The 27,479-nt window shown below is 44.7% G+C and overlaps 1 protein-coding gene across 2 annotated transcripts; it reads left to right on the top strand.

Annotated features, from left to right (window-relative positions):
- The first annotated feature begins 2,203 nt into the window (after positions 1-2,203).
- LOC128305365 (Krueppel homolog 1-like) lies at positions 2,204-22,754 on the top strand. Of its 2 annotated transcripts, none has more exons than XM_053042766.1 (4): positions 2,204-2,281; positions 16,210-17,205; positions 17,526-18,591; positions 18,680-22,754. In XM_053042766.1, exons 2-4 carry the CDS (start codon positions 16,221-16,223, stop codon positions 19,278-19,280), a joined length of 2,652 nt encoding a protein of 883 aa, XP_052898726.1. In that variant the 5' UTR covers positions 2,204-2,281; positions 16,210-16,220; the 3' UTR covers positions 19,281-22,754. The 2 variants fall into 2 exon arrangements, with proteins under 2 accessions (XP_052898726.1, XP_052898725.1); XM_053042765.1 differs by lacking the exon at positions 2,204-2,281 and adding an exon at positions 12,408-12,576.
- The last annotated feature ends 4,725 nt before the right edge of the window (positions 22,755-27,479 follow it).

Genomic DNA, 27,479 nt, shown 5'->3' with positions numbered 1-27,479 from the left:
GGTTGGATGCGATGGGTCCCCATAATGATGGGCGGAGGGCCAATGTTGCCGCTTCCCTTTCGCTGCAAAAACCTTCTCCCGTTGCCTGTTTATCGTTTTTTTTGAGAAATACATCTCGTCCCAATGTTTGGGGCCCTTCTGCCGAATCCGCAGCTAATGATGTTGATGCGAGAGCGTTGGTTAGTCTGTCGATGGGGCCCAAACACTGAAGCGATTATATGTTACCGTAGGCAAACGCGCGTTTGTTGTTTGTTTGAAGCATTTTTGTTCCAACCTGACCGTTGGATGTGTCGCGCATTGACGATACTGCCGTAAATGACGTGCTTTGGTGAGGTAGCAGGAAGTAGGCCTCGCATCGGGAACGCATCGGTGTGCGTAAGGTTGTCAGTTCGAAGCAAGCAAGAAAGCGGAGCGGTTGAACGAAACATATCCTTGAAGTTTGGGGTTTGTTTTAATTAAAGGATTCGAATTCGAACACCGTGTGGATGCAGTTTGGTTACCCAATGATGTCCACCATTGGGTCGGTGCGTTTGTGAAACAATTGTGTAAATAATTCGTCCAACAATTCCAACGCCTGCCTATTTATCTCGGCGTGAGTAAGCGTACGGTATACACATCCACCAGCTTCGCATTGCAGCGGAGTCATGGTGATGGTGATGGAGGCGCAGTGCTAGAACGCGTGAGCAAAGCAGCACTGGTGCATGCCACACTAGCTCGCTGTGGAGTTTCAATATGCGAAGCGAATTTTTGTTGAACAGTTTTCCGGGCGAGCAGTAACAATAACGCAGCGACAGTGTGTTGCCTACCGAGAGAGCATCAAGGCAAACAGTTGCATGAACGCTACGGTGGCGTTTTCATCTCGGCAGACGAAACTCGACACCAAATTGAAGCACGAACCACGCTAGTGTGTAGCGAAATTGCGCAGGGTACCAAGTGAGAGCGCCAAATTCGCGCATTCTTCCGAAAACCAGCAAACCAGCACACCGTATACCGGTGGTGTTTCGTTGCGTACAAGTACAAGCGATCAACGTTGGGACGAACGTTGGACGTTACAGTGTGTGGAACCAATTTGTCCCAGTGGTGAGGTGCTTTTGTGAAAGAAATCTCGCCCAAGCGTGAGTTGTGTGAATCAACAACCGGGAGGAATCGCCACTGATAAACTGAACATTTGATGCTCTGGGCAGCGGTTGATGGTACCACAATTTTGGCAACCACTCGCAAGCTTAAACCTCCCCCATTCTACCCCCACCCTTACCTTTGTAGAGGGCAGTGTAGAGGGGATGATACCGAAACGCGGCGACGAGCAGTGGCCAGCGGTGTAGAGGTGTAGATATCTGGTGCTATAAACACACGGTTGATGCTAATCTGACCGTTAAGGAAAAAGCCTAGGTCAATAGCGAATCTAGTGGATGTGCGACGTTTTTTTCTGTTTTTGTTACTGCTCGTCGGTTCGCTGCGTGTGCCTCGCGGCGTTTGAGTGTTTAATCACTGCTGTGCCGTGCAGTGTGTGAGTGAGTGTTAGATCTTTGATGGTGACGATCCCCTAAGTGTGTTGGGTGGCGCACTTGCTACCCACCCCCCCGAATCAATCGCACACCGTGTGCACGGCCTATTGCGATTCAATGCTGATTTCGGTCGGTCGGTGATGCACCCGTGTGCGTCGGTAGCGTGAGATTAGAAGGAAAGAAAGTGAGCACGTCGGTTCGGGAAAGGACGTTACCGCGCGTCACCCATTCAGTGGTTGCGTTTACGTTCGAATGGTAAGCCGAAATCAAAGTTTTCCGATTGATCTTCCAAGCCAAGAGAAAAGAAAACGAGTGCAGTGTAATAACAATAGCTATTGGTTGCTACCTTTTTCTAGTGTGTGTGTGTGTGTGTGGGTTAGTTAGCATTAATTTCCAGTGTGTATCTGGACCAGTGTGGAGCAGTTTGTTGAAACTAGCGGAAAAAAAAACAATCAAGTGTAACAAAACCAGTACGCAAACGTGTTCAAAAGCGAGCCCCGTTACGCGAGCGTTACGAGCGTTACGGTTGTTCTGAGGTGAAGAGTAGGTGCAAGTGATGTGCAGATGTAATTTATTGGTAGCTTTTTTGCGTCCCAATGTGCAACATGCAGCGGCAATCAAAGCAACCGATTTGCTGGTGAGCTTCGCGTGGAAAGCAGAACTCTAATCTTCACCATCACAGTAGCTGCCGGTGTTTGGGGAAGTGAAAGACCAGGCGTCGTCCATTTTCAATACCCAGGCCTCTCGAGCAAGCAAGCGGAAGTGAAAAACGAAAGGTATGTCACGGAATTGTAGTTTAAAGTTGTAAATTTAACTAAGAAGCGCATATTTATGCTGCGATGCTGGATAATATTTGCAACGCAGAAAAAAATTTCACATTGAATTGATAAAGAGATTCCACAATAAAGATGTGCCTGTGCGGATTCCTTCTTTCGCTCCCTCTATTATTCACTCTCTCTCTCTCTTTCTCTCTCTCTCTCTCTCTTACACAACTTTGCACTATACGAGAAGCGATTTGTGCATCTCTTTCTCTTTCTCTTGCAATTTTCGGCTTCATTTTGGCTCTGCACTGTTGGTGTCTTCTTCGCTTTAACCTTGAAAATGGTTATGCGTACAAACGCGAGCGAAACACAGGGTGGTTCGGATGCGACTCCGTTGGTAAACCGCGTACCCGTGTGGCGTTAGAAAATCATTCGCGTTCGGTTGGATGTTACGATAGGTTCAGGAAGTATTATTCTCGGGATATTATTGTGTGAGAAAAAAAAAAACAAACGGTTTGGGGTTGGGATTTTTTTCATATGTAAAGTACAGTGGCAAACAGTGCTGTTGGTTGATGGTGCAACACCGTGCATTCGGGTGAGTTTTCCAGTTCTTCCAGAATGGCGTGTCTAAATTCCATTTAGTGAGCTATTTCAGTTTTTACATAAAGTCTAGTAAAGAGAACAAGGTGAGGTTAATTCTAATGTGCTTACAATTTGCAAACCAAAACCAGAGGAAAAAACCCTTCAGATATATCGAAGGGAATGCGTTTGTTTTATGTGTGTCCGCAGGCAGGCAGCTTCATTTGTTTCCTTCAAGCGCCCCGATGGCCATTAGAGTTCGCTTTCGCTTTCGCTCTCGTTCTCCTGTGCCTAACAAACATTACGTTGCGATGCGATAAGAAGATAGAGAGCGAAGATGCAAACTAGAAACGGTCCAACGGCCAAACCAGAAGGCAGAAGTTTATGCTGACTCCCATCCATCATCCATCGCATCTTGCGCAATCGTTGTTGTGCTTTTTTTTTCTTGTTTGCTTGTATTCCTACCCGTTTCTATGCTGCGATTTCTGCACGGCCTATCCGTGACCTATCCTCTCTAGATGTGAAAGGCATGCTGGAAAGGAACACGCATACACGCGCAAGGAAGAAATCTAAATTACTTCCTGTTGTTTTCGACGAATAAAAGCACCTCGGTAGTCCAATATCAGCCAGATTGTTCTCTCTCCGGTACGAAAATGGTCCAGCGGTACCTTCCTGCCCAGCAAGGACTCTTGTGTTGCAACATTTTCTCTCCCCACTCCCCGGGGGACACAGTTGCATTGAAATCACTTGTACAGTTGCATAAAATTGCATCCGATTCGAGGGCTGCTTGCTTAATGCGCAGTCGCTCCGCGGCAGTTGCAGTCCAGTGCAGTTCGCGAATGAAAAGAGCCAAAAGGGAAGCAACAACGCACATCAGGCGAAGCACCAATGTCTGTGCCCCGCGTGTAGTCACGCGAACATCTAGCGCAGTTGAGGGGTGGGGTGAATGGTTTTCTTTCCAGTGTTGCAGCTGCAACCAATATGCACCGAAGTCGCTTGCAAAGGAAAGTGGCAATAAGAGGAAACCCGTCAAGCACTATGCGCCCGTGGCGAATATAGTTCCACCGTGTTCCCGTCCGATAGCTCCGCTGCACATGCAATTCAAATGCGCCTGCCCGAAGAATAGTGGGGTGGGATTTGTTACCCTTTTTTTTCTATCAAATCCTGCCACTGGATTGGTTGGTTTGAGTTTTGCAAATAGTTGGGCTTTCTTATTCTTAGACATGTTTGTTTTGCTCGAGGTATTGGAGGTCCTTCAAGGAAAGTATTCTTCAAGGAAGTGAAGAATTCCTGAAAAAAGAGGCAATCATTAATGTAGTTCTTCTTCAGACCTAAGATAGAATTACATTCCATACAGCGGAAGGAGTATCCTCCAAGGGTTGCCATTTTCATGGTCAACAGTTTTGGACAAAAGCTTAAAATACAACAAGAGCTTAGCATTGCCGGATCGATCGCAAGATGATGCGCTCTCTTGCTCTTGTGCTGTAAAGTACCGAACACTAACGAAATCTTCCATTGTGTTTCGAAACTGCTGTAGCTTTTCATCCACCACATCCTCCATGTAGCTCACCCTTTCCCACCGAGAAGATGCTCCAGCTCTTTTATTTCTCTCCTCCACCTGGTGCTCCTGAGCCGGATCGGGATGCAACATCATCACGCTCCCGCTCATCTCACTATCCTTCGCTTAGCGATCAAAATAAAAGCGCTGTACGAAGGCTTTCACCAACATTCATCCAAGTCTTCCTTTCGCACCCGTTGCACGGATTCGGCGGCATACACACACACGTACGCAGCCAACTTTCGGGAAGGATGAGGACCGACGTTCGCAGTAGGCCTCGGCTTCGGTACATCACGCGCAGGGATCGTTTCCTTTTACAACGCGTTCGCTGTTGTGTGTGGTTGTGGTTTTTGCGCGAACACACACACACACACACACACACACACGCGACAGGCCAGACACCAAATGTTGGGCCCCGGAAAGTATGCACAATTTTCCGTCCGGACTCCGCAAAACCATCATCTCATCTCACCCTGTGCCGTCTTCCTGCCCTCTCACGCTGGAGGTCATTTTCAAAGTCGGCCGGGTTTATGTGTGTGTGTGTGTGCAGGATGCGTACGTTTGGAACTCCACTGCTACTTTGTGGTCCGTGCGTTGCCGGGAAAATGTTGCTCTCCATTGTACCAATTACATTTGGCAGGAAAGGGGATGAAAGGAAAGAGAGAGAGCGATAGAGTGAGACAGAGAGAGAAAAGGCACAAGGTAAAGAAAGCGAGAATGAGTGCGCAACTTGAGGCCGATAAAACGGTAGGTCTCTTAGGCGATTGTACGGAACAGTGTGGAGTTTCGGCCGGATTCCAACCCATTCCTGACCTGCCCTTTCCACAATTCGGTAAAGATGGCCTTTTACATCGGAGTATGTGTGTGTGTGTTTTCATTTTTTGGGGAGGCCATCCCCGTATAACGCAATGCCTCCACCCGAATGATGGTCCGAGGAAGAGAGATGGTTAGGCTTGCTTTTTTGGCAAAATTCATGACCTCTTCGCATGTGTCGGGGGTATCTTTTTCCTTCCCAGTCGCTCTAATGTTTGCCGGGTTTATTACTAGTTGCCCCCACCAGCGCGACTACACATACACACACGTACACACGCGCTTGTTTGACGCACATTTGCACATATCGAACCCGTCTAAGTCACGCGCCCTAAGCACGGTAGGCTTAGGAAAGGTTGTGTATTTTTGCAACCACCCCCGTCATGATGTTTCATCCCTCCATCACCCATCCCTGGTTCGCTGGTTCGGTGTCTGTCGCTTTTTATCGCTTCCGCCATTTTTCTTCACGTCCATGGAAATACCGTAAATAGGTGGAAGGGGGAAAGCGGGGTTGGTTTTTTCGGGGAGTTGAGTTTCAGCCTGTGTGCGTGTTGTGCTTCATTGTTTGATGGTTTTATTTTTCCTCTTCCACCGTGGTGTCGTGTTGCTGAATTTGTATGAGTGTGCAGGCAGCAAAATCGAACATCTAAGCATAAAAAGGTTGCAAGATGATTGCTTTTGGTCGGCGTCGGTGGTGATTGGGGGTAGCATGGAATGGGGAAAACCCCTCCGACCGTTCGAGTAACGAGGCGGGATCCACAAATGCGTTGATGACACCAGACAACACACCGCTCTCGCACGCAAACACCGATAAGTTTCGGATTTTTCGGCAAGAAAATTAGCGTCGACCACGTTGGAGTGGTCAGTGTTGGGTGGTTATTGTACAGTCATTTTTCCTTCTTTTTTCCCGCCTGGTTGAGCAAAAAAAATTTCGACCGGGTGGTAGGTGCTTATCTGAATATGTGCCCCCCCCTTCGCTTCTTCCATTGCATTGGGAACGACAAAATGGCGATGCCTAGAATGTGATGCTCAGAGCGAAGGTTTTGAAGTTGGCTGAGTTTGCGATAGGTTCTACAAGGCTTCGCCGAATAAGTTCGACGAACCTTGTAACTAGTTCTTACACACTGGTGTCGCCTGATGGATCTGTTCTCGAAAAAAAAACTTGGCGCCTACTTGCGGACACGCATCATGGTTAGGAGGTCACGAGATTTCGACTGGCGACTCCGATCGGCCATTAGCCCAAGCACACCCGAACCATTTTGGGCTCAACAGAAAGGCTTCAGTCAGCTCCATGTGCACCATTAGCTGCGTGTCGTTCGCGATAACCTTTTTCTTTAAAACAACCCCAAAAAAAAACTCGACACACTTCTGGTTTGGAAAATCAACAACAAGGTTACATACAAACGCAGCGCAAGAAATGGAAGAAAATCCATGAACTTTAAACAAAAGGTCCCCGGGCAAGTTGTACACCCACCCCGCCATTCGTGTGATTTTGGTGCAATAATATGCAACATTTTGCACCAACATGCACCAGCAAACAAACGGTGGTGGAGTTCGGAGTTCCGATAGAAAATTGTCCCGTCAGCATCTCGGCAACCAAAAGAAAAAAAAAACAACCCCGATGTTGTGTATCATCTTGCGCCTCCTACAGGGAAGCAAACCAAACGAAGCGAACACACCAAAGGGGGAGAGACGAAAAAATCACGTACACACACAGACACACTGGGCGGTGTGTAGTAGGCCGTGTAAAAAGACATCCACACCGCGAGTTAACTTGACGAGGTCGAGGTATTTTCGAATGAATAACCGCCGCCTGCTACGCCTATCGCTCGAACTTTTGTATTGCCTGCTAAGCGCCTTCCCCAGAGGGTTGATGCGTGCGGTATGAGAGGGGGTTGAAGCAGGGTGGCAGGGTATCGGAGCACGCCATCGCTCGCACTCACACCGTCGCAACTCACCCCTCCGATTGCGAGACTCTCTCACTCGCTCACTTTTCAAACTCGCCCCATGCGCGCGCGCTCTCTCTCTCTCTCTCGCTCATCCTCACAGCAATCAAGCAGCCAGCGTGCAGTGCACTCACCCTCATCGGTCGGGGTTGGCTTCAGGTTCGAAAATTTCGATTCGCACGTGGAGGTACGGCACAACGTTTCGCTCCAAGCGAGTCTCGTACCGCCGCTCGTTGCGTGTTTCAGCTTGCGCGGCAGGCACCACCAAACCACCCTTAAATAAAGCGCTCCAGAAGCCAAGCAGGTACGGCACAACATTTCGGCAGCATTTGGTGGCGCGTGAATATTGTTCTTTTTTCGGTGTGCCGACCTTCTTTTTCGCATCTTTCCACATTCTTTTCCTCCACCATTCTCCTCTCCCCGTCCCCCTCCACCCCCCTCTTCGCCATCATCTATCCAGCCGTATCACCACCATTGCGTCCACAATTACCACGGCTGCTCTGTCTGCTGGCCATCGATTCACCATTCGCCATGTACGAAAGAAGTTGTTTTTGAGTTGCAATTCTTTGGTGGCAGCAACACAAAAAAGTGTGTATATACATAGGCAACGTTATGTACGATCGAATCATCGGGTATAATCTTATGAAGGTTGCACATATTTACTGTCATGCGTTCAGTTCAATTCCTTTCCTTAACTATTATAGAGCTCTGAGCATTCTTTTTTTTTTTCGGTGGTTGCAAGTTTAACTTCGCTTTTTTCTGTTACTCAAAAAACTCACTCAGAAACAACATCAACCGGGCACAGAAATCGGCCAAATGTACTAATGGCAACAGCGGTCAACTTCAGAAAGTCTGACGATCTGTTTTTTCAGTTGTTGTTTGTCGTCTCTTTCCCTTGTTGTCAAACATTGCAAAAATTGGGGCCGAACGTTCTTGTGCGGGTAAACGAAAGGTGTTTTACAGTACAATTTTAGATTTCATTTCCAAAATACAACCCACCGCAAAAGTGCGATGAAGAAAACAACAATGGCGATCACGGAAACAGGGCAGGTCAGGCCGGTTGGCGTTACCGGAGAGTCGGGATCGTGTAGTTTTCGCGTTTCGCTTCGGAAACAACAAAATGTGATAACGTGTGGTCCTTGCGCGAATGTTGGCTACTAAGTTCGGCCGGCCCAAATTGCGCACGCAAGATAATGCTAATTGGCGAACGAAACCCCGGGGGAACGAACATTCCAGAACTAAAAGGCGCACCACAATGTTTAGCACCGGCAATTGGTGCGTGGTGCGGGAAGGCGTTGGAGTTGGTGGTGGTGGGTGAAGAGAACGTTTTGGGAACGAATTTCAAACATTTTTAGGGGATTTCGGGGGAGGTCGAATGTTGATGACGATGATGATAAAGAACTTGTTGAGCAGGTGAGAGCGGTAAGTTTGTTGTATAATTGTTTTGCGGATACTGTGCCTTTAGACACTCAATATCTTAAGATATTGGAGATGTCTCTTGATACCATTCTGGTAGATGACTTATTTTAAGACGCAGTTCGTTGGAGTTAGGAGTTATGCAACTACGCGGACACGGATGTCGATGCCAGACTACGGTTATTGAACTAATTTTGCCATTGTGCTCCGATAAGAGCGTTAGAATTAACAGCCGATTAGGTAATAATACCGCGATAATCAGCAACAGCAGCAGCTAAACACGTTTGGACTCCTGATTTCCGTCTTATCGTGACCCAAAATCGGCAGGAACAGCCAACAAAAAAAACAGGAAAGATAAGCAAGTGAGATCGTTCCTGGAAGTCATTTACGCTGTATTACGTCTCTGTAGACCCGTGTCCATGACCAACGCATTGTACCGCCGGTTGTGTGCTGTGTCTGTTGGGTTTTGTTTTTGCACTCGTCTATAACCTTGTTATCATTTGCCCACAATAAATCTTCGACACACTTGGCGGCTCTTCCTTCCAGTGATTGGCATTGCATGGTGCAAGTGTTTTTCAACAATTGGGCCCCCCCCCCCCCCTCCCTGAAAGCCCCAAGAATAAAGCTAGGAAAAACCCCAAATTCCGTATCAAGTTGCCTTCCGCCTTTTGCCAGCTGGTTTTGGTTTTGGGCCACCGAATAGTGGCAGCAGGCCTATTGCCGGTGTTTGGTCAACTCCTCCCTTCCTGAGCTACGGTCGAAACTGTAAAACGGGTGGCCCCGGCTTTATGCGGATTGGCCTCGCTGAACGATCGCGAGCGGGAACCGGTTGTTGCTCCAGCAAACGCACCACCATGCCTTATATCCTGCTAGCACCATTTGGCACCAGTGGGCCCCATTGCCTAGCGCACGGGGTAGAAGAGAAGGTACGTTTGATGGTGTCGTTTTTGTTTGTTACCGGACCGCTACCAATCATTTGCACAACGATCGGCAGCAGGACACCGTCCTGGCAAAGTTGTTGGTGAAATGGCAATCGGGGTCTCACCACTCACCTACTGCTTGGTCGAGAAAAAGAAGGCGGAGAATTTTCGCACAAATGAAAGGTGGTTTAAATAAATCCGCAAAAATGAATGTCCGCCTTTAATATGTTGACCATTTGCTTAGCGTTTTGCGTGCTTCTTTTTTTTTATTTCTGTTCCCCTTCTTGGCAATACAACCTGTTTTAATGCTGACTCTGCTCAGCGGAGATTTGATGTTGGTTTAATTCCACAAAATGGCCTTCCGGAGTTGACAATATTATAACACTAATTTTGTGGCTGTAAAAACGATCGTTTTTACGACTCAATGAGGGTTTGAGGTATTTGGTCGAACTTCGACATCTGACAATTACTCGGTCGAACTTAATCGTCGTAGATTTCGTGGAAGTGTTTACGGTCGAGCGGTCGGCTTATGATTTCGGTGCGCTTCCTCCGGGTGTGGTCCTTGTTTTTTCTTCATTTAAAGACAATAAACAAATAGACCCCTTTTCATCTATACCGGCACCACGGTAACTATAAAACAACTGCTTTGCCGCCTCACATTAAACTGCACGATTGTGTCTAGTGCCGTTCCTTCAGCTCGGCCTACTGCGTGCAGCAGCACCAGCAGATAGTGAGATGTGATTCGTAAATAGAATATGGTGTGAAAATTCGCCATTAATGATATGATCGCCTTCCTGTTCGAAATTTTGCGTGCGCAATTTTTAATTGGGTGTGCTGCCTTAACACATGGAACTTCCTAATTTGTTCGCACCATCAATCAGGCACCGTGTGCTGCATGCGCGCGCATTCGAAAAACTTCGATAAGGCACGATCCTGGCCGGGTCGGCCTTCTTAGGGTTATCCAAGGGGTGATCTTGTGGGACTCCACCTTGAGATGAGTGTGAAGAGCTCCGGATGATTGTGTCGGTGGGTCAGGCATGCAATATGGCGTTGTACTGCTAATTATGCCCGGCTTGCAAGCATTTTTTTTAAATACGCACTGAGCATTCCAGAACAGTTGGAAAGGAGCACAACTGGCATAACATTGAGCATTACGGGCTATCTCGGGTCAAGACTCATTTATAGCGCTTGCAATCATTAGGAAATGTTTGTAATGTATGTGAGAAAAATTACAATCAAAGCCGCCAAGAGATGTTATTTACTAAAGTCTTGTTACTAAAGCCATTGGTGTTTTGGCGGTGTTAAGATCCCGATACCCGTTTCTAGGGCATAGAGATCGTTAGGTTACGGCCAGACAGTTCTAACGAGAAGTACTATAAAATGAGTCTTTATTTATTTTCTAGTTGATTTATAAAACAGACGTTAAAAATGGACGAATTTTCAAGTGCTGTAAGTGGCACACAGTAACAACACATTAAAATTGAAATAATTTTTGTAACGATGACGTGGCTTGTGGATGATAAATTAATTTATTATTTTCTTAAAATGAAATTATACAACTCTAGTTAATGCTTTTCTTCTCCAATTGGCAAACTAATATACGAATGCGAATATCTGATCGTTCTGACTTACTGACCAATGGTTTAAAGCTGTTCAGATTGGTTGGGTGATGCAATGCCGGATGATAGTTCTTCCTTTCCTTTTACAAAGTTGCTAATAAGACTTTGTGAAGTTTATTTCGATCGTTGATATGGTCTAGTTTTGGAAGTTGTTCAAGTTGTTCAAATTTATCATGATAAAATACACATGCAGTGCAGTGCCGAGGCTCGCGCCCGCTTCGCAGGGGAAATGGTAAAAAACCGAACCGCGAACGAAGCCAACCGAAAACATCCGACGACCGATAGTCGAAGCTGTACGAACACGACGCGAATCGCGGCCGATGCGATGTTTTCCGAAATTCCGAACCGAACGCTCGACTTTCGGACGCAGGGTGAAAATGCTGAAGAAAGGGAGAGGGAACTCAAAACGAAAAGAGATAGCACACGGGGAAGATGGTCGCGTCTCTGTTCGATTGCTGTTTTAGGTACCAGTAAGGGGAGAACTGGGAAACAGCGCACACTTTACAACAGTCAGGTTCCAAATTCAGCCAGCGCAGCCGAAAACCCGGTGCACTACGCAGCAACCACCACACAACGGCGGTGTCCACCAAGGGTACCCTCGTGGAAATGTTTTCTTGCTGGTCGCGTTCATTCAAATAGGAATTCTTCGCGGCCACAGTTCGGTTCGGTAACGGGCAAAACCATGCGCTAGGCATGCAGTATAGTACCGTGTGTTAAAAGGACTTCAATCACCTGGAAGCAACGAACACCGTTGGGTCGTAGATGCATGTTTGCTTCTGAAATAATAAAAACAAATCCCGAAAGAGGCGTACGAGAACGGTTTTGTAGCTGTGGCCGATAGTGCGGCACACATGATTTAAACCAAAAGCAGAGCAAAGTAATTGGAAGACATCGTCCGGCAGTGAAACGTGTCATGTTGGGTGAAAATTGGGAGAAAGCATGCTGAAGGTTTTCAAATCCCCTCGTTACAGTGAAGCATAGTTCCTATAATCTGTAATAGTGGTGCCACATGCCTGTTTTAGTAGCGTAACTGCGTTCGGTAGATTGAGTAGATAGTGTATTGCAATCAAACAAATGGAAAGTGCAGCATTCGGTGGAGAGCATTCCTGATTAAAGAAAGTTCAAAAGTGTACAGCTGCTGCCTCGGTGTATCACACGTCGTAAATGTTGTGCTAACCGTAAAGCGTTCTGGGTGAAAAATATTCTTACTGCTGTAAGGTGCACCGTGTAGTGTGGCATAAGCGCATCTGCATGTTCGACTGCATTTAAAGCACAGCGCTCGTTTTGTGCAGCATGAAGAAAGGTGTGGAAACGGCCACGACAACAAAAGTGGTTGCTGCAGCAGCAGCGGCAGCGGCCGCGGCCAGCTTTGCAGACAATGTTGATCTCTGGGCGCAACAGGACTGGATCAAGAATATCCTTTCCAAATCGGGCACCGAAATAAAGGAAGTTCCTGCAGAAGGTAACGATTTGTGAAGGGAAATGGAATTTAGAAGAAATAGAAGCACTTTCAAAACTCGCTATTTTAACGGAGCTCGGAGGTTTTGGAACTTTGTTATAAATGTTGGAATATATCCATTCACAAAGTGTGGAAGAAAATCTCATCAGTGATCAACTGGCATCCTCTTCAACACATTTAGTTTCTTAGGGGATTTCTACAAGTTTTTTGTTTAAAAAATAAAAATATTTTTCTAAGTTTATTTAATACCAATTTTGGATGTGTATAACTATTTACTTAATTATTGTTGAATGAGGAAAAAATTGGTTTAGTTAAATAGGTTTTGAATGTTTTTTTATTTATTTTTTTTGAGATCTAAAAATATCACAACTTACTGAGTACTGAATTTCTCTACAGTAATTCGCAACAAACAATTAAAATAAGCAATAATGTTCGGTAATTGGTGATTTCCGGCCCTAATCTTTACAAATTTTAAGCAATTTGTGATCGCCAAATTTCTTCACCTCTCTGGGACAGCAGTTCCACGCTAAGATATTAACTGCTGGGAATGAAAATTGCTGGGAAGGCTCCTAGCTACAGTGCAATCCATCTTCGTCAGCGCACTCATGTTCAATCAACTTGAAACTTTTAACCTTCTTTCCACGATTCATTTCCACATCCTACTGCACTTCCTGCTTCTTGGTTCACTATTGCTTATTTCAAGATGGCGATTTCGCCATTCGCTTACGACGACCCGTTTGTGGGAGCTACACGTTCTTTCAATTCTTGTGGCCACATGTTCGACTCCCACTCTATCTTTGGTTGTTGTGTACATTATTCTACAGAAGTTCCTATATTTGGGGCACCTTACCCATTGCTCACTTTTTTGACTCTTCCCATTATCGTTAGTCTTGATTGTATTTGAAACCTTAAAGGCGTTAACAAATAATATCAAGTAGTAAAAGTATTGTTACCTGTTTTCTAGACATTCAAAATAACCTGACCGAAAGTTGTCCCCCATTGTTATGACGTTAGGGTAGCAATCCAAAATGTTTGGTTAACACGCTTATGTTACCATACTTTTACATGTTATCCCATACTTGTTGATTAGTTTACTAACACCGTACGCTAAAGCAAAGCCTCCAGCCAAGAAGCTGATGAAATGTAAATTGAACGACCGCCGCATACTGCCAACCTAGCAAAAACTGGCCCAGACCTGTTACGGACCCAAACGTTCCCCCAAACGGCAGTGTCATATTACATGGGTGTAATAACAAGCATGCCGATGCGTGGACGACCCAAATGGGGAAACGTTGATTTTATCTTCGCACATCGTATTAGATTTCACGGCGTTGTCAAGGATAATCTCAAAAGCGTTACAAGCACAATTCAAATCAACCCGAACGAACCAATCGCTGGACCAGCTGTGTGGCCAGCGAGTTCGCCGGTCTGGTGTTTGGAATTGTTTGCGTAGAAACGGTGTACCAACAAAGGTAGTGTTCAAAGAGACATAATCATGAGCGCATGATTGGTACATATTTGGACAGTGTAAATGTCCACTCACTTAGCTTTTATCCTTCAATGGTAAGTGAGCTGTCACAATGCCAATTGATTTAGATACTATCTGGAAGGTTAGATATTTAAACCACCGAAGAAGAAAAGAAAAACACAAAAACACACAACGGAAACAACAGTCAGCATGTATTTCGGAATGCATTTCAAACTAGCTTGATGTTGGCTGTTATTGTAACAAGAAACTTTAGACTTCCTGTCCGCAACAGGTACTTCCTGCATTCATAATTGTTTTAATAATTAGTTATGCTTCACTTAATCAGCTCACTAAATGAGGTCGGGAGTCATTTGTGCTTTACTGTAATTTTTCGATTAAATTGGTTTTCAATAAGTTACAAGCTCATATAAGCACACTGATAAATGTTCGATTTAGAAAGGTTTTTATGAAGTGCACATGCATAAAAACAAAATATTCTCAAGACTTCCAGGGTTGGTACATGTCACAAAAGGCGAACAGATTGATGTAGGACGATTAAATAGTGATTGCACTATAATTAATCTATTTGCGATTGACGTGGAACAAAACATTCAACCGTCCCAAACTGAAGTCATCGGACTTACGCTGGTTCGGTACGCATAGATTATAGACATTATTAAAGCACAATTTACAACAACAAAAAAAAACACACACACAGAGGTCAGAAGAGCGAAAAAAGATTGGGGGAAAAAACAAACTATCAGTTGGGAGAATTCGAAATTGTCTCCGTGTCTCCTCTAACTGGGCCACAAAGTGTCGATTGAATAACAAAAAAACACACACTCACACACACACAGTCCAAGGCGTGAAACGCAAATCACGCATATATGGGCTTGATAATGCTGTCGCCAATCCGTGGAGTTCCATAAGATAATGGGGTCCTTTTTTTTGCTGTTGTTGTTTTATTCTTACAATTCCGCAACTAATTGTATTCCGCGTTGAAACATTCCCATAAAGCACATCATCATCTTCAACTATCGCACAGCAAAAAAAAAAATACTGCTGACGAATAACCTCGACCGACCGGTGGCCGCGTCGAGTATCGCAAGCAAAAAAAAAAGAACAAAAAAACAAAACAATATATCAATATTAAATCAAAAGCCTGTCCGCTTCCCATCCACGTGCCACTAACGATGCGCGACGGATGATCTTTGGGTAAGGAAGACGCGAGCCTCAGCTCAGCTCAACGCTAATCACTGCCGGTACACGACGATTGTGAAATCGCAAGATATGGATGGGGTGAGAAATGCCCCCGAGCGGAACGACCTTTGTGTGCTTGAGCTGAGCGCGTCCCAGTTGCTCGAAACCATGCCCTTCGCCAAGACCATGCCCATACTCGGCCGGCTGTGTGTTGTGCTAATCGAATCCCGCCAGGATCGCACACACACGATCGGTTGCCGTTGCGGTTGCGTTATTATGCCCGGTCGGGAAATTATTTACGGACGATAGAAGTGGCTTTTGTTTGGTGATTATTATTATTTTTTTGAGGGTTTGATAAGAACTGCTCCCTTTTTGCAAAACCATGCTCGGGTTTATTGTCCAGCAGCAGCTCCCGTTTTGAGTGTAATGGCGAGGGGGTTTTTTCCACCCCAAGACACTGGCAAACTGGGGATTGCATGCTAGAGTTGCGAATAATTGATTGGAGGTGACAGTAGCTGCGGCGATAGTCTTTAGATGAACTTTCGGAGTAGAACGATCATTTCGGCAAGAGGCCTGTTGCAATGAGCATATCGCTATCGCGGTGATAAGGTCATCAGCAGCAGAATGGATTACGGCATAATGGGGTTGGAAACTGACGGATGCTCAAGCGGAGCTCAAGTGCTAAATTTGGAACCATTATTGGATTGCCGAAAAGCTCTTCCCACCTTCTTGTCTGGGTATTTCTTAAAATTAAATAGATTGTCTACAAATCTTTAGCGATGCTGGTAGGATATTTTGTACCTAATTAATGCCACCAGCACCTTTTAATTCGAATTATATAAATATATCTGGCATGAAGCATTTATGCGATGGATACATATAGATAAAGGACAACGTTATAATAGTTATTAGCTTCCGCATACGAACAAAAATTTAATAACTATTTCGATTTCTTTTCTGTCCTTTAGATCTATGCAAAATGGTGTACTATTCTGGCCTTCCCCTGCTGATGACGCAACAACAGCAGCAGCAGCAACAGCAGCAGCAGCAACTTCAACATGGTCCGGATGGTACAATGCTGCAGCTTAACTACAACGATGCAAATAGTGCGGAACAGTACGCGGTACCGGGGCAGCCATCTCGCAACGGTACCTTGAATGGCTACCAACCCCAGCAACAACATCACACGATCAGCCTCACCAATGGGCTAACGATCAGCAACGGACCGCAGAGTTGTAACAGCAGCAACGGCAGCAGTAGTAGTAATGGTAACGGTCAACTGACCATCATGCTTAATCCACCGGTGCAGGGCCAGTCAGCGAACCACCAGCCATCAATGCTGCCCGGAACGTACGGGGCACCGATGTCACCGCTGGAAGAGAAAAGAGCATCCTCTTCCCCGGAGCAACCGGCTTATCCGGCGCAGCTGAGCAGTCCGCCGGCCAGTTCCAAGTTTCGCTGCGACCAGTGCAACATTAGCTTTGGCAGCAAAAGCGCACACACCAGCCATATGAAATCTCATGCCAAACAGCAGCAGGCGAGCGAGAAGATGCCGGTGGCCAAGCTCGCGGAGTCAGCGATAGTCAGCGGAGCCAGCACCGCCGGTACCGGTTCGCTCGGCACGCAACAACCCGACCCGTACCAGTGTGATGTGTGCAAGAAAACGTTTGCCGTGCCGGCACGGTTAGTGCGGCACTATCGCACCCACACCGGTGAGCGGCCGTTCGAGTGCGAATTTTGCCATAAGATGTTTAGCGTGAAGGAAAATCTGCAAGTGCACCGGCGGATCCACACGAAGGAGCGGCCGTACAAGTGTGAGATCTGTGGCCGGGCGTTCGAGCACAGCGGAAAGCTGCACCGGCACATGCGCATCCATACCGGCGAGCGGCCACACAAATGTAACGTGTGCGGAAAAACGTTCATACAGTCGGGCCAGCTTGTCATTCACATGCGAACACATACCGGTAAGTAATTGGAGTGTTTTGAAATTAATCGATTTTTTTTGTCACTATAAATTATTTAAACAAGGATTCGTTGGATGAAATTGTTTAAATTAACAACAATTTCACGCAAATAAAAAAAAAACAATTTCAAAAAAAGTAAAATAATTAACAACCAATTTCGATGGAGACGCCCAGTTGTTAACAATAGTGCATGGAGACGCATGGTGCCTGACGCTGGTTAATTGGCTGCGTACTGACAAAAAAGCATTCTACCGAGCGATGTGCAAAGCGGTTCGTTTGTTCTAATGGTTTAAACGATTATCTCTTCTTCTCTGCTGCAGGTGAAAAACCATACAAATGCCCAGTGGAGGGTTGCGGTAAGGGATTTACCTGTAGCAAACAGCTGAAGGTACACTCCCGGACGCATACGGGTGAAAAGCCGTACCATTGTGATATCTGTTTCCGGGACTTTGGCTACAACCACGTACTGAAGCTGCACCGTGTGCAGCATTACGGAGCCAAATGCTACAAGTGCACGATCTGCGACGAAACGTTTAAGAGCAAGAAGGAAATGGAGGCTCACATTAAGGGTCACGCCAATGAGCTGCCGGATGATGAAGAGGGAGCGGAAGGTGGATGCAAGCAGGAGGATTCGGCTGGTGGAACTGAACGGTCAGCAGCATCCTCGGCGGTGGAGGTACCATCCGGTGGCAATAGCAATAGCAACAGCAACAGCTCGTTCGAGTATTCCTCCAGCATGAGCCACACCGAGGGTACGGAACATGCGCCGTCTAGTGATGAACCTTCCGGGCAGAGTTCGGGTGTGAGCCGCTTTACGATTCTGAAATCATCCTCACCGTCTCCACCGTCGACGGCATCATCGTCCGTGGGCATAAACGACGACGGTCAGCTGGCCAGTGTTGATGAGGAGGATGACGAAGAAGACGATGCCGATGAGGATGAGATGGATCATAAGCAAGTACCGCCGTACGACACAATGGCCCATTCGTTCGATCAGTCATTACAACGCGCCTACGGTAGTATGCCGACCGGCGGTGTTGCTCCCGCACTGCTGGCGGCTGCATCCATTGCGGCTGCGGTAGAAAATGGCTGCACCGAGGTGAAGTTCTGTCCCGATATAAAGCCGCAGCGTTCGATCTCACCAGTACAACCGGCTGCCCTTTCCATCACCAGAGTCACACCACCACCGTCCTCCGGCTCATCGTCCTCCTCTTCCTCGTCCTCATCGGTCCTGTCGATCCCACCGGCCGTAGGTGCCTCATCTACGCTTCTCGAACCGACCGGTACGGGTGTAACGGCCACATCGGGTCAGTTCATGTACGAACCCCTAGCCATTATGAAGCACCATGGATACTTTGCACCGGCATCACAAATTACAGAATATCGGTAAGTTCGCAAACAGCAAATTGAAAGATCGGCGCATTGAATAAACAAAATGATTGACGATCGCTTTCCCAACCCCTACTATTTCCAGCTCATCCAGTGATATTGTGCGCCAGGTGGAGGCGGCCATTGCTGGTACGGAAAATCTGCTTACACCACCGCGTTCCTCACCGGAGTCACCCGATCGCTCATCCTCACCCGAATCCGATTCAGTATTAATGGCCGACAGGGACAACAACACGTTGCCGCCGCGCAAACGGAAACTGTACTTCAAGGACAGTCAGCAGCAATCGTCCGGTCCGAAGATGGCGTCGGTAGGTACGGTGACGTCACAGCATTACGGTGTCGTACAGCAGTCGATCGGTCTACAGCATCAGCAGCAGCAGCAGCAGCAGCAAACCTTACCCCTGGATGTTCATTCCGGCCATCATCAACAGCATTTCCATCACCATCAAATTCCACCCCAGCAGCACGTATCGGAGAGCCACCACCAGGCGGGTCAGCAGGCCCACTATTCGCACCAGCAATGTACGGACGAGGAACGGCCCGTAAAGCTGGAAGTGCTGCGGAATGTGTCACCGTGCCACCGGGAACAGCGGCAACCATCGCCAACACCAACAACACAACCTCAGGTGGCCACCACCGTGATACGGATGAGCTCCGTCATCCAGTACGCGAACAAGTCATCGTAGAGTTTAGGGAAGGATTCGAGTAGCAGCCGCCTGCACGTGGACGGCTCCCTGCCCGGACACACACTGCTCGGTGGTAGTAATATTTATATTGTACGTTTTCGTGTCGCCACCCTGTAGCCACCGTTAGGCGAAGGAACTAAGTGTTAACAACCGATAAACCTCAAGCAAGGAAGGAATAGGGCGCAACACCGCTAGCAGTGTGTTGCCATTCGAACTCAGCTAGATTTTATGATTTTGCGCATGCATAACCCGCGTATGCCGCATATATAGGCAAGAACAAGACTGTCTCAGGTTTAGAAAGTGGTGTGACCCGCCCAGTGTGCTCCCCACCTTTCAGGATGTCCTCCGGATGGAAGTTAATTTATAAATTATTATATTATATATGTATTATGTACCGTGTACTATGCGAACTTGATTTTATTGTGAGTTATTTCACTGTTCTTTTTTTTACTCGTCCTTTAGAAACAAAGTCGCGGTAACCCTGTAACCAGTAATAAGGACGAAGAGTGTTTGATGTGATAGGAATATGGGGATGGAGACCGATAGAGAAAAGGAGGACAGTGACAGAACAAAATAACACCTAATACTAAAGAATGTAACGTTTGCAAAGAAGTGGGAGATAGAGAGAGAGAGAGAGAGGGAACACAGAGAGAGTTGGAGAGAGAGCGAGATAGAGATGCAGATTGCGATGAATGGAAGGAGTTGAAAGGAATCGTTAAAGACTGTTGATCATTGTCAAATGTTTTTTTTTTCTTTTGCAAAGAAGAGAAATCGGGGTATAGGTTGGTAAGCGGGCGGCCACCCGGCCAGCGTTAGATGGTAATAGATTTGCGAGACAAAAGAAAATGAACGGCAAGGGGTTGAAAATGTTTGGGTTTTGTTTGTTTTCCGTTTGCAAAAGCCGAGTTTTCTTGATCATGGGAAGACCGGTGGATGAAGACTAGATAAATATACCAACATCATTCACTATATACATTATATACAAACGTTTGAGCACATCTCTCCACAGGCATGCGGTGCGATCGTGTACCCATTAACGCGCGCTCCGAACGGTGGCCATTTTTGAGACGCAAAGACGAAAAGACTAGCAGGTTTAGGCGCTTTAGGTTTAGGTGGAAGGGTTGAATGGGATGAGGCGTAGTGTGGCGGTGTTTGTATTGTTCGGTTGGCTAAACAACCGAACCAAACGCGAGAATGTATGCGTATTGAGGTAGGACACTAGGATATGAACAGTGAACAGAATAGACTGGATGATTTCCCAAATTTGAAGAAACCGTTAAATCTTTAGTGTTGTAAGCAATTCGCTAAACTAGTAGCCGTGAAATTTAATAAGTAAAAGCATGAAAAGAAACACAGAAGAATGATGTGAAGTTAAGAAATGAGAATGAGAGGAACTAGTATGGAAGACCAAGCTAACGTATGGAAAACTTTATCAAACTAAAAAATTTAACCTAATGGCCCCGGTGGCTGTTTGAAGAATGCATTTAGCGTCTGTGTGAGCGGATCCGAGCTCACGAGTACTCCTTTTCCCAACTGTGACCCGTTCGGCGCAGCCATTTTGAAATATGTTGTAGCATGTAAATTAAATCTTCTACCCTGCTCCTGTCCTTCCTCCCACAAACCCCCCTTCCTCACTCCGAACCATCACACTATTGTCGTCGTATTGGCGTGCTGCGCTATGTAAGGCTTTTGTTTCTAGAGGTTAGCACTCCTGCTAAAAGAAGCGACGCGTGATTAGCATTGATTGTCCCCAGAAAAAAAAGGGAAGTGCTTGCTGGGAGCTCGTGTGGTGGAGGATTTTTGTTGCGAGGGGAAAACAAAACAAGCGTCACATTTGCCAAATCCTAATCAGCAGAAAGATCCCAGAAAGATCGATGCAGACATACACACAGCCACCATTTGCAATTACCACACACAAACACAAACACGCGTGAAAACATCACGATCTTTTGCACGCGTATGAACCACTGCTTCTGAACAAAACAAAACAAAAAGTACCTCGAATGAAAGACTTGCCGCATGCTGGTAGTCTGAATAAGGACCGTTTCCTTTTCGTGAGTTTGGAATGATGTTTAATGTAAAAGAAAAACAAAAACACAATGCCTACTACGATAGGATTTTCGATAGTCGATCAATCAACAAAAACACATTCACACAATGAACATACGTTGGGTTTGTTTTCCACGCGCACCACCACACCACATCTGTGGCACAACCTTTTGGTTTTGTTGTAAATAAGAGATCATTGTTATACCGTTCCTTCCATTGTCCTTCTATTTCTCTTCAGCAATGTTACTTTCATTCGCTTCGTTCTTTTTTTGTGCTTTGATAGAGTAAAATCTGAAAATCACGAATATGCGTTAAAGCTCTCTTTCCTTCTCTCTCTCTCCTTCTCTCTCTCTGTATCTTTCTATTTTATACTAAACAATGCCATTTTTCATCTGTGTTCTCATTTGAACCATCCCCGAATGCCCTCCTCCCCGCGGAATACGGTAGAGATTAATTAACAGTTATCAGTTCCTTATAGAGGCGGTTTCCAAAATAAATAAATGCAAACCCCGTTATGGTTTTTGTAAATAATGCATGTGCGCTTGTTTTTCTTTTGTTTATTTTTGTTTTCCTTCTGTTTTGCGAATTTTTCAAAAAAAAAAAAACGCTTGTCCAAAACGACAAAATAACGTACGATGTTTGTGCAGAATGTTTTGTGCTGAATACTAAAACCGTTTTAACTGTAAACTGAAAGAGTCACCCCGCACCACTTCCTCAACCGTACTGAACCCAATAGCTAGGAGGAGATAGAAACAAAAAAAAAACAGATGTACTGTTGTTTTATGGCGCTTTGCGAAGAGTTTTCTTTCATGTTTTATTTGGAAGAAAATTAACTGAAATGCTGTCTATAGTGGCACGATGATATATGAAGTTCATCACACACACACACACACACACACGTACGTGTCTGCATGGATATTTATTATTTGTTTCTTTGTGCTTGAACGATGTAGCTAAATTAAACGTAACAGGAATAAGCAGGATTGCAGGCAACATCGAAGCAAATAGCGATGTGCATGCAAAACACTACACGATCGGTGTGTTTGAATTGCTGTGTAATCACAGAGAAATTCCATCAACACCTCACAATTGTGCGGCAAAGTATAACAAGAAACAATAACGAACATTCTACGACAGGAGCGCAGAAACACAGCAGATTAGAAGTAACACTCAGGAACATGAATAAAACACTGTTGTTGGAGGGTTGTTTTTAATTTAATTATCACTCGATACGAAGACTAGAATTCGCACATCGTGTACTGTGTTGTTGCACAGGAAAGAGAGAGAGAGAGAGAGAGAGAGAGAGAGAGAGAGAGAGAGGGAGAGAGAGAGAAGGTAAAAAAAGTTGATTAATTTTGTCATACTCTCACAACGTCTTTTTCATGTCTTAGAATAAAATGCTTAACACCGAGCGCGTATGCCATTTGGAACATTTTAAAAAGTGCATTAAAATAACTCCGACTGGGTGTTTTTACTGCTTTTCTCCACTACTGCATCCGAAACGTACTTGGGTGTCAAGCGAATGTACGCGGAAAATGACAATGGTTGCCTCGATGGTTGCCTCGATGTGTCAACTATTGAGTAACCCTGTAAGGGATGATGTACAGAGATAAATGAAGGTATTTATTTGCGGGGTATTTATTCGTTACAGGAACCAGAGTCCTATGTGCAATTCTTTCAGTTCCTCTATGGAGTTGTCGAGGTGAGTCGGACAATTCTTTGCTTTCCTTGAAGTAGCTCGCTGCATAATAAGAAGATCTATACGCACTGCTTTATGTTGCTCTTTCAGCTGCCGCTGGATAAATCAGTATCAGTTGAATAGATGCAATAGATGTTTTCAGATTTCCGATGGAGAAAACGATCGCTAATGCTATGCGGATACAATCATAAAGTAAAGTTCAGATATTGTTTTGTTAATAATTTACCTTACAATGCTACTGGAAAAGTATTTCATATAAAGAGGAATATTAATCAAATAAACTTAAAGAAGATCGTTCGGTAGAAACATCATCAAGAACGAATATATATATATATAAAAGTGTATAAAACCTGCATTTGACAATATCAACTTCGATTTATTTGTATTTGGTGAGTCTTCAAATGAAATGTATATATATATATATAATGTATATATATAGATTTTGTTGTTTGTTTTGTTATATATATATATATACAATTTGTCCGGGCAAAGCTATAGTTACAAGTTGTCTCTAGTTTAATATTCAGTTTTTATTCTACTCTCTATCACCTGTGGTAATAATCTCTCCCTTGCCGTTTGTTGACACACACTCACACACTGATTTATAGTTGCACTTTTTTTTGTCCTTCATGATCACGGCACGCGAGATTTTCTCACACTGCATTTACTCTCTCCATCGTTTTCCCCCACCCTTCTCCATTCCCCAGTGTTTATAAATGCCAAAATTTACATTTCTGCTGTTGTTGTGCAACACTGCAACGGGCATTTGCTACAGCTACGCGGCACACTAGATTGATTTCTGGTGTTTCGCAAAACAAAAACACCTACATGTGGGTTTAGAATAACTGTATCAATGTGTGGTGGTGGTGGTGTATATAACAATCTATTTGTATAGCATAATTACACAGCATTAATTCTTCTTTTTCTTTCCCCTTCTTGTCTCCTCATTGGGTTTTTGTTGTTTTTTTATCACAACAACATTACACGCATTTCAATTTGTGTGTTTTGTGCTCTCGTCCGTATCGAAATGGTAATCGAATCGTTTGATTCTACAAATGGCGTTTGTTTAAATATACGTTTTTTATTTTATATATATATTAACACCAACATCCACCATTTTCCACCATCCTTCTTCATTTCAAAGCATGCTTTGTTCTGTTTAATATTAATAATATGTCCCACCCGTCAATGGAGTGAAGAGGTGGTTAAGCATTAAAAAGTAAGGAAAACAATGTAATAAAAATTAACGTTATCGTAATAGAAAAATAAAACAACAATAGTGCTTTTTGTAATGTTTTGCCTTGAAAGAGGAAAACAGTTCCCTGCTCACAATGGATCGCACTGGAACAACGCTCATATCACTTGCACTCGCTATTTGCGACTGGATTCGTATACTCTGGTTACGGTTATGCCCCCCCCTCCGGGGTTCCCCGACAAAATGCTAGCAAAGTGTTTGCAAATACACGATATTAAAATCTGCCCCTGTTCGATGTCCCCTCGAATGATTAAACCTATTACGCGCGCCGCGTGCCAATTATTTACATGTAAACGAGAAGCGATTCGAAACCGAAGTACAAAAGCAAAACTATCGTTTTTTTGCTATAAATTTTAACTATTTCTTCGAAACAGAGGGGGGATTTTATTCTTCCTTTGCTTGCGTTGGGGTGTAGCTACAACTATTACGCGCGCAAAATACATACACCACTACCAGCCATCCCCAATTACTCCACTCTTCTGGTGGTGCACTGCTCACTATCAGTCAATCAGATCATCCTTACAACTACCACTACGAGAGTGTGTTTTTTTATGTTTTTGGGGGGAAAGAAATCTTATTTAAATTTTGTTTACATTTTTGCTACGAAATTATGTGGTTGAAGAATTTGTCTACCTTTATCCACTAAACACACACACTTACGTTGAGTGTTTATTTTTGCCGTGTTGAATTGCACTTGATTCGATTTTTTTTCGTTCGGTTTTCGCTCAGTCGACACTGCCAGCTCCCAGCTTTTAGTAAAAAGATCGTTACCGCTTTGGAGTCTCTTATTTGTATGTTTTTCTTTTTTATACTTTTGCAGTCTAACCAGTTGCTGATAAATCGTGTTAAAGTAATTAAGGTAATGTTTTGCTCGAAACATAAACAATACGGGGAAATTTAAACATATTTACGCTACTTTATGCGTATTTTAATCTGTACAGTGTTACAGTAGTCCGTTAGGTTATGTCCAATTCATCTAAATGATCCTCTCATGTGATCGTTCCAATGGTTAACATTTAGTTAATGTACGTAGAAAAATTTTGATTTTCTAACAATTTTATGTTTTTGGATGTTCTGTTTTTGTTTTTGCTTTTGTTTTAAAACATCACTGTGTATGTAGCAGGCAAAATTTTGATTCATTTAAGTTTCCGTTGTTTATTTAAAAAAGAAAAGAGTACTTTAGGAATTGTTTTTTCATATTTCTTGTTAATTAATTGCAAACAATGACAGTCACACCTCTTTTAACCGATTTTTGTTGCATAACGAGAAGATCTGAATGCGAAACAAAAATGCTTAAGGCAATTGGCTTCTTGAAATTCAATGTCGCAGTGGTAACCATTGCAAATACTTTGGGCTGATGATATCGTAAATACAATAAATAAAAAAGCTGCACCATCCAATCGTTCAAAAGTGTTACTGATGTTAGCCATTACGATAATACCGACCCAAGAGAGCTTCTTACGGAGGACATCGAAGAATCTGTTTAAATCGTCCGAAGAACTTATGGAGTTACTGATGTCAGACTGAAAATCTTCAGTAACAAATGGATCCTTAATCCATCGTGGATATTTTGTAGGTGTTGATAGCGGACAGCGGCCCCAAACAATTTGTGCCGTTTGTGCGAGTTTTGAAAATTTAGCAGCAGAGTTAATTTATAGCACAAAATCTAATTAAAAAGGAAACAATTTGATCGAAAATATCCTTGGATTTAATATATCCTTGGTTATATAAAACATTTGTTTCTATTTGACTAACTATATCGGCCTGGTTACACGGCTACGCAAGAGAAGTATGCAGTGTACTCAAAATCCTTCTTTATCGGCACGACACCCTCAGGATATTGAAGCCTACCATTTCTGGCTTTTTTTAGACGATTATATGAGATACCAAACGAGCCAAAGAACGTCACGCTGAACATGTCAATATAGTCCCCAAAAACCCTGCAATAATAGCCAACGTGTGAGAAACTCTTCTATCACGCGCAATGATAACACGTGAGAGCGGATCAGCATATGCATACTGGAGGGGAATTGATGTCAGCTCCTGTTGTGGATGCTCTCTTGGTGTAGGAAATCTGAAAACAGCCGGTTTTGTATGGAATTTCGTATCAGCCGACGGTACGCAGCTGATTATCTCAGTTGCCCACACACACGCAACACATAGCCACACAAAGCGATCATACCGGAGAGTAAACAGTTCCCCTCGCCTGAGTAACATGTGGATACAGATCACACACGCTACACATAGCCACACACGGCGATCGTATCGCTCGAATGGTGTGAGCGAGATCGGCTGCCGATGCTAAATCCGTGCTCACTACCGCGCAAATGAGAGAGGGGATTTTCCCCCTTGAAGCGATGCAGGGTTGGCGTCGTCTGTATTGACAAATCGTACTCTGTGCTGCTTTGTTCGGGAAAAGCTATGCTAAGCTATAATATGCGTTGACAAGTTCGGCAGAGCTATCGAATGACCGTCAAATGTTGTTGGCAACGATAACCTTCCAATGATATATTATATTATATGAGATATATGAGACAATTATATGAGATTCCAAACGAACCAAACAACGTCACGCTGAACATGTCAATATAGTCCCCAAAAACCCTGCAATAATAGCCAACGTGTGAGAAACTCTTCTATCACGGGCAATGATAACACGTGAGAGCGGATCAGCATATGCATACTGGAGGGGAATTGATGTCAGCTCCTGTTGTGGATGCTCTCTTGGTGTAGGAAATCTGAAAACAGCCGGTTTTGTATGGAATTTCGTACCGGCCGACGGTACGCAGCTGATTATCTCAGTTGCCCACACACACGCAACACATAGCCACACAAAGCGATCATACAGGAGAGTAAACAGTTCCCCTCGCCTGAGTAACATGTGGATACAGATCACACACGCTACACATAGCCACACACGGCGATCGTATCGCTCGAATGGTGTGAGCGAGATCGGCTGCCGATGCTAAATCCGTGCTCACTACCGCGCAAATGAGAGAGGGGATTTTCCCCCTTGAAGCGATGCAGGGTTGGCGTCGTCTGTATTGACAAATCGTACTCTGTGCTGCTTTGTTCGGGAAAAGCTAAGCTAAGCTATAATATGCGTTGACAAGTTCGGCAGAGCTATCGAATGACCGTCAAATGTTGTTGGCAACGATAACCTTCCAATGATATATTATTTCATATGAGATATATG

Source organism: Anopheles moucheti, chromosome 3, assembly GCF_943734755.1.
Source record: "Anopheles moucheti chromosome 3, idAnoMoucSN_F20_07, whole genome shotgun sequence".
Classification (NCBI taxonomy): domain Eukaryota; kingdom Metazoa; phylum Arthropoda; class Insecta; order Diptera; family Culicidae; genus Anopheles; species Anopheles moucheti.
The sequence above is the reverse complement of the archived record's forward strand: the minus strand, read 5'-3'. Positions and strand labels throughout refer to the sequence as shown.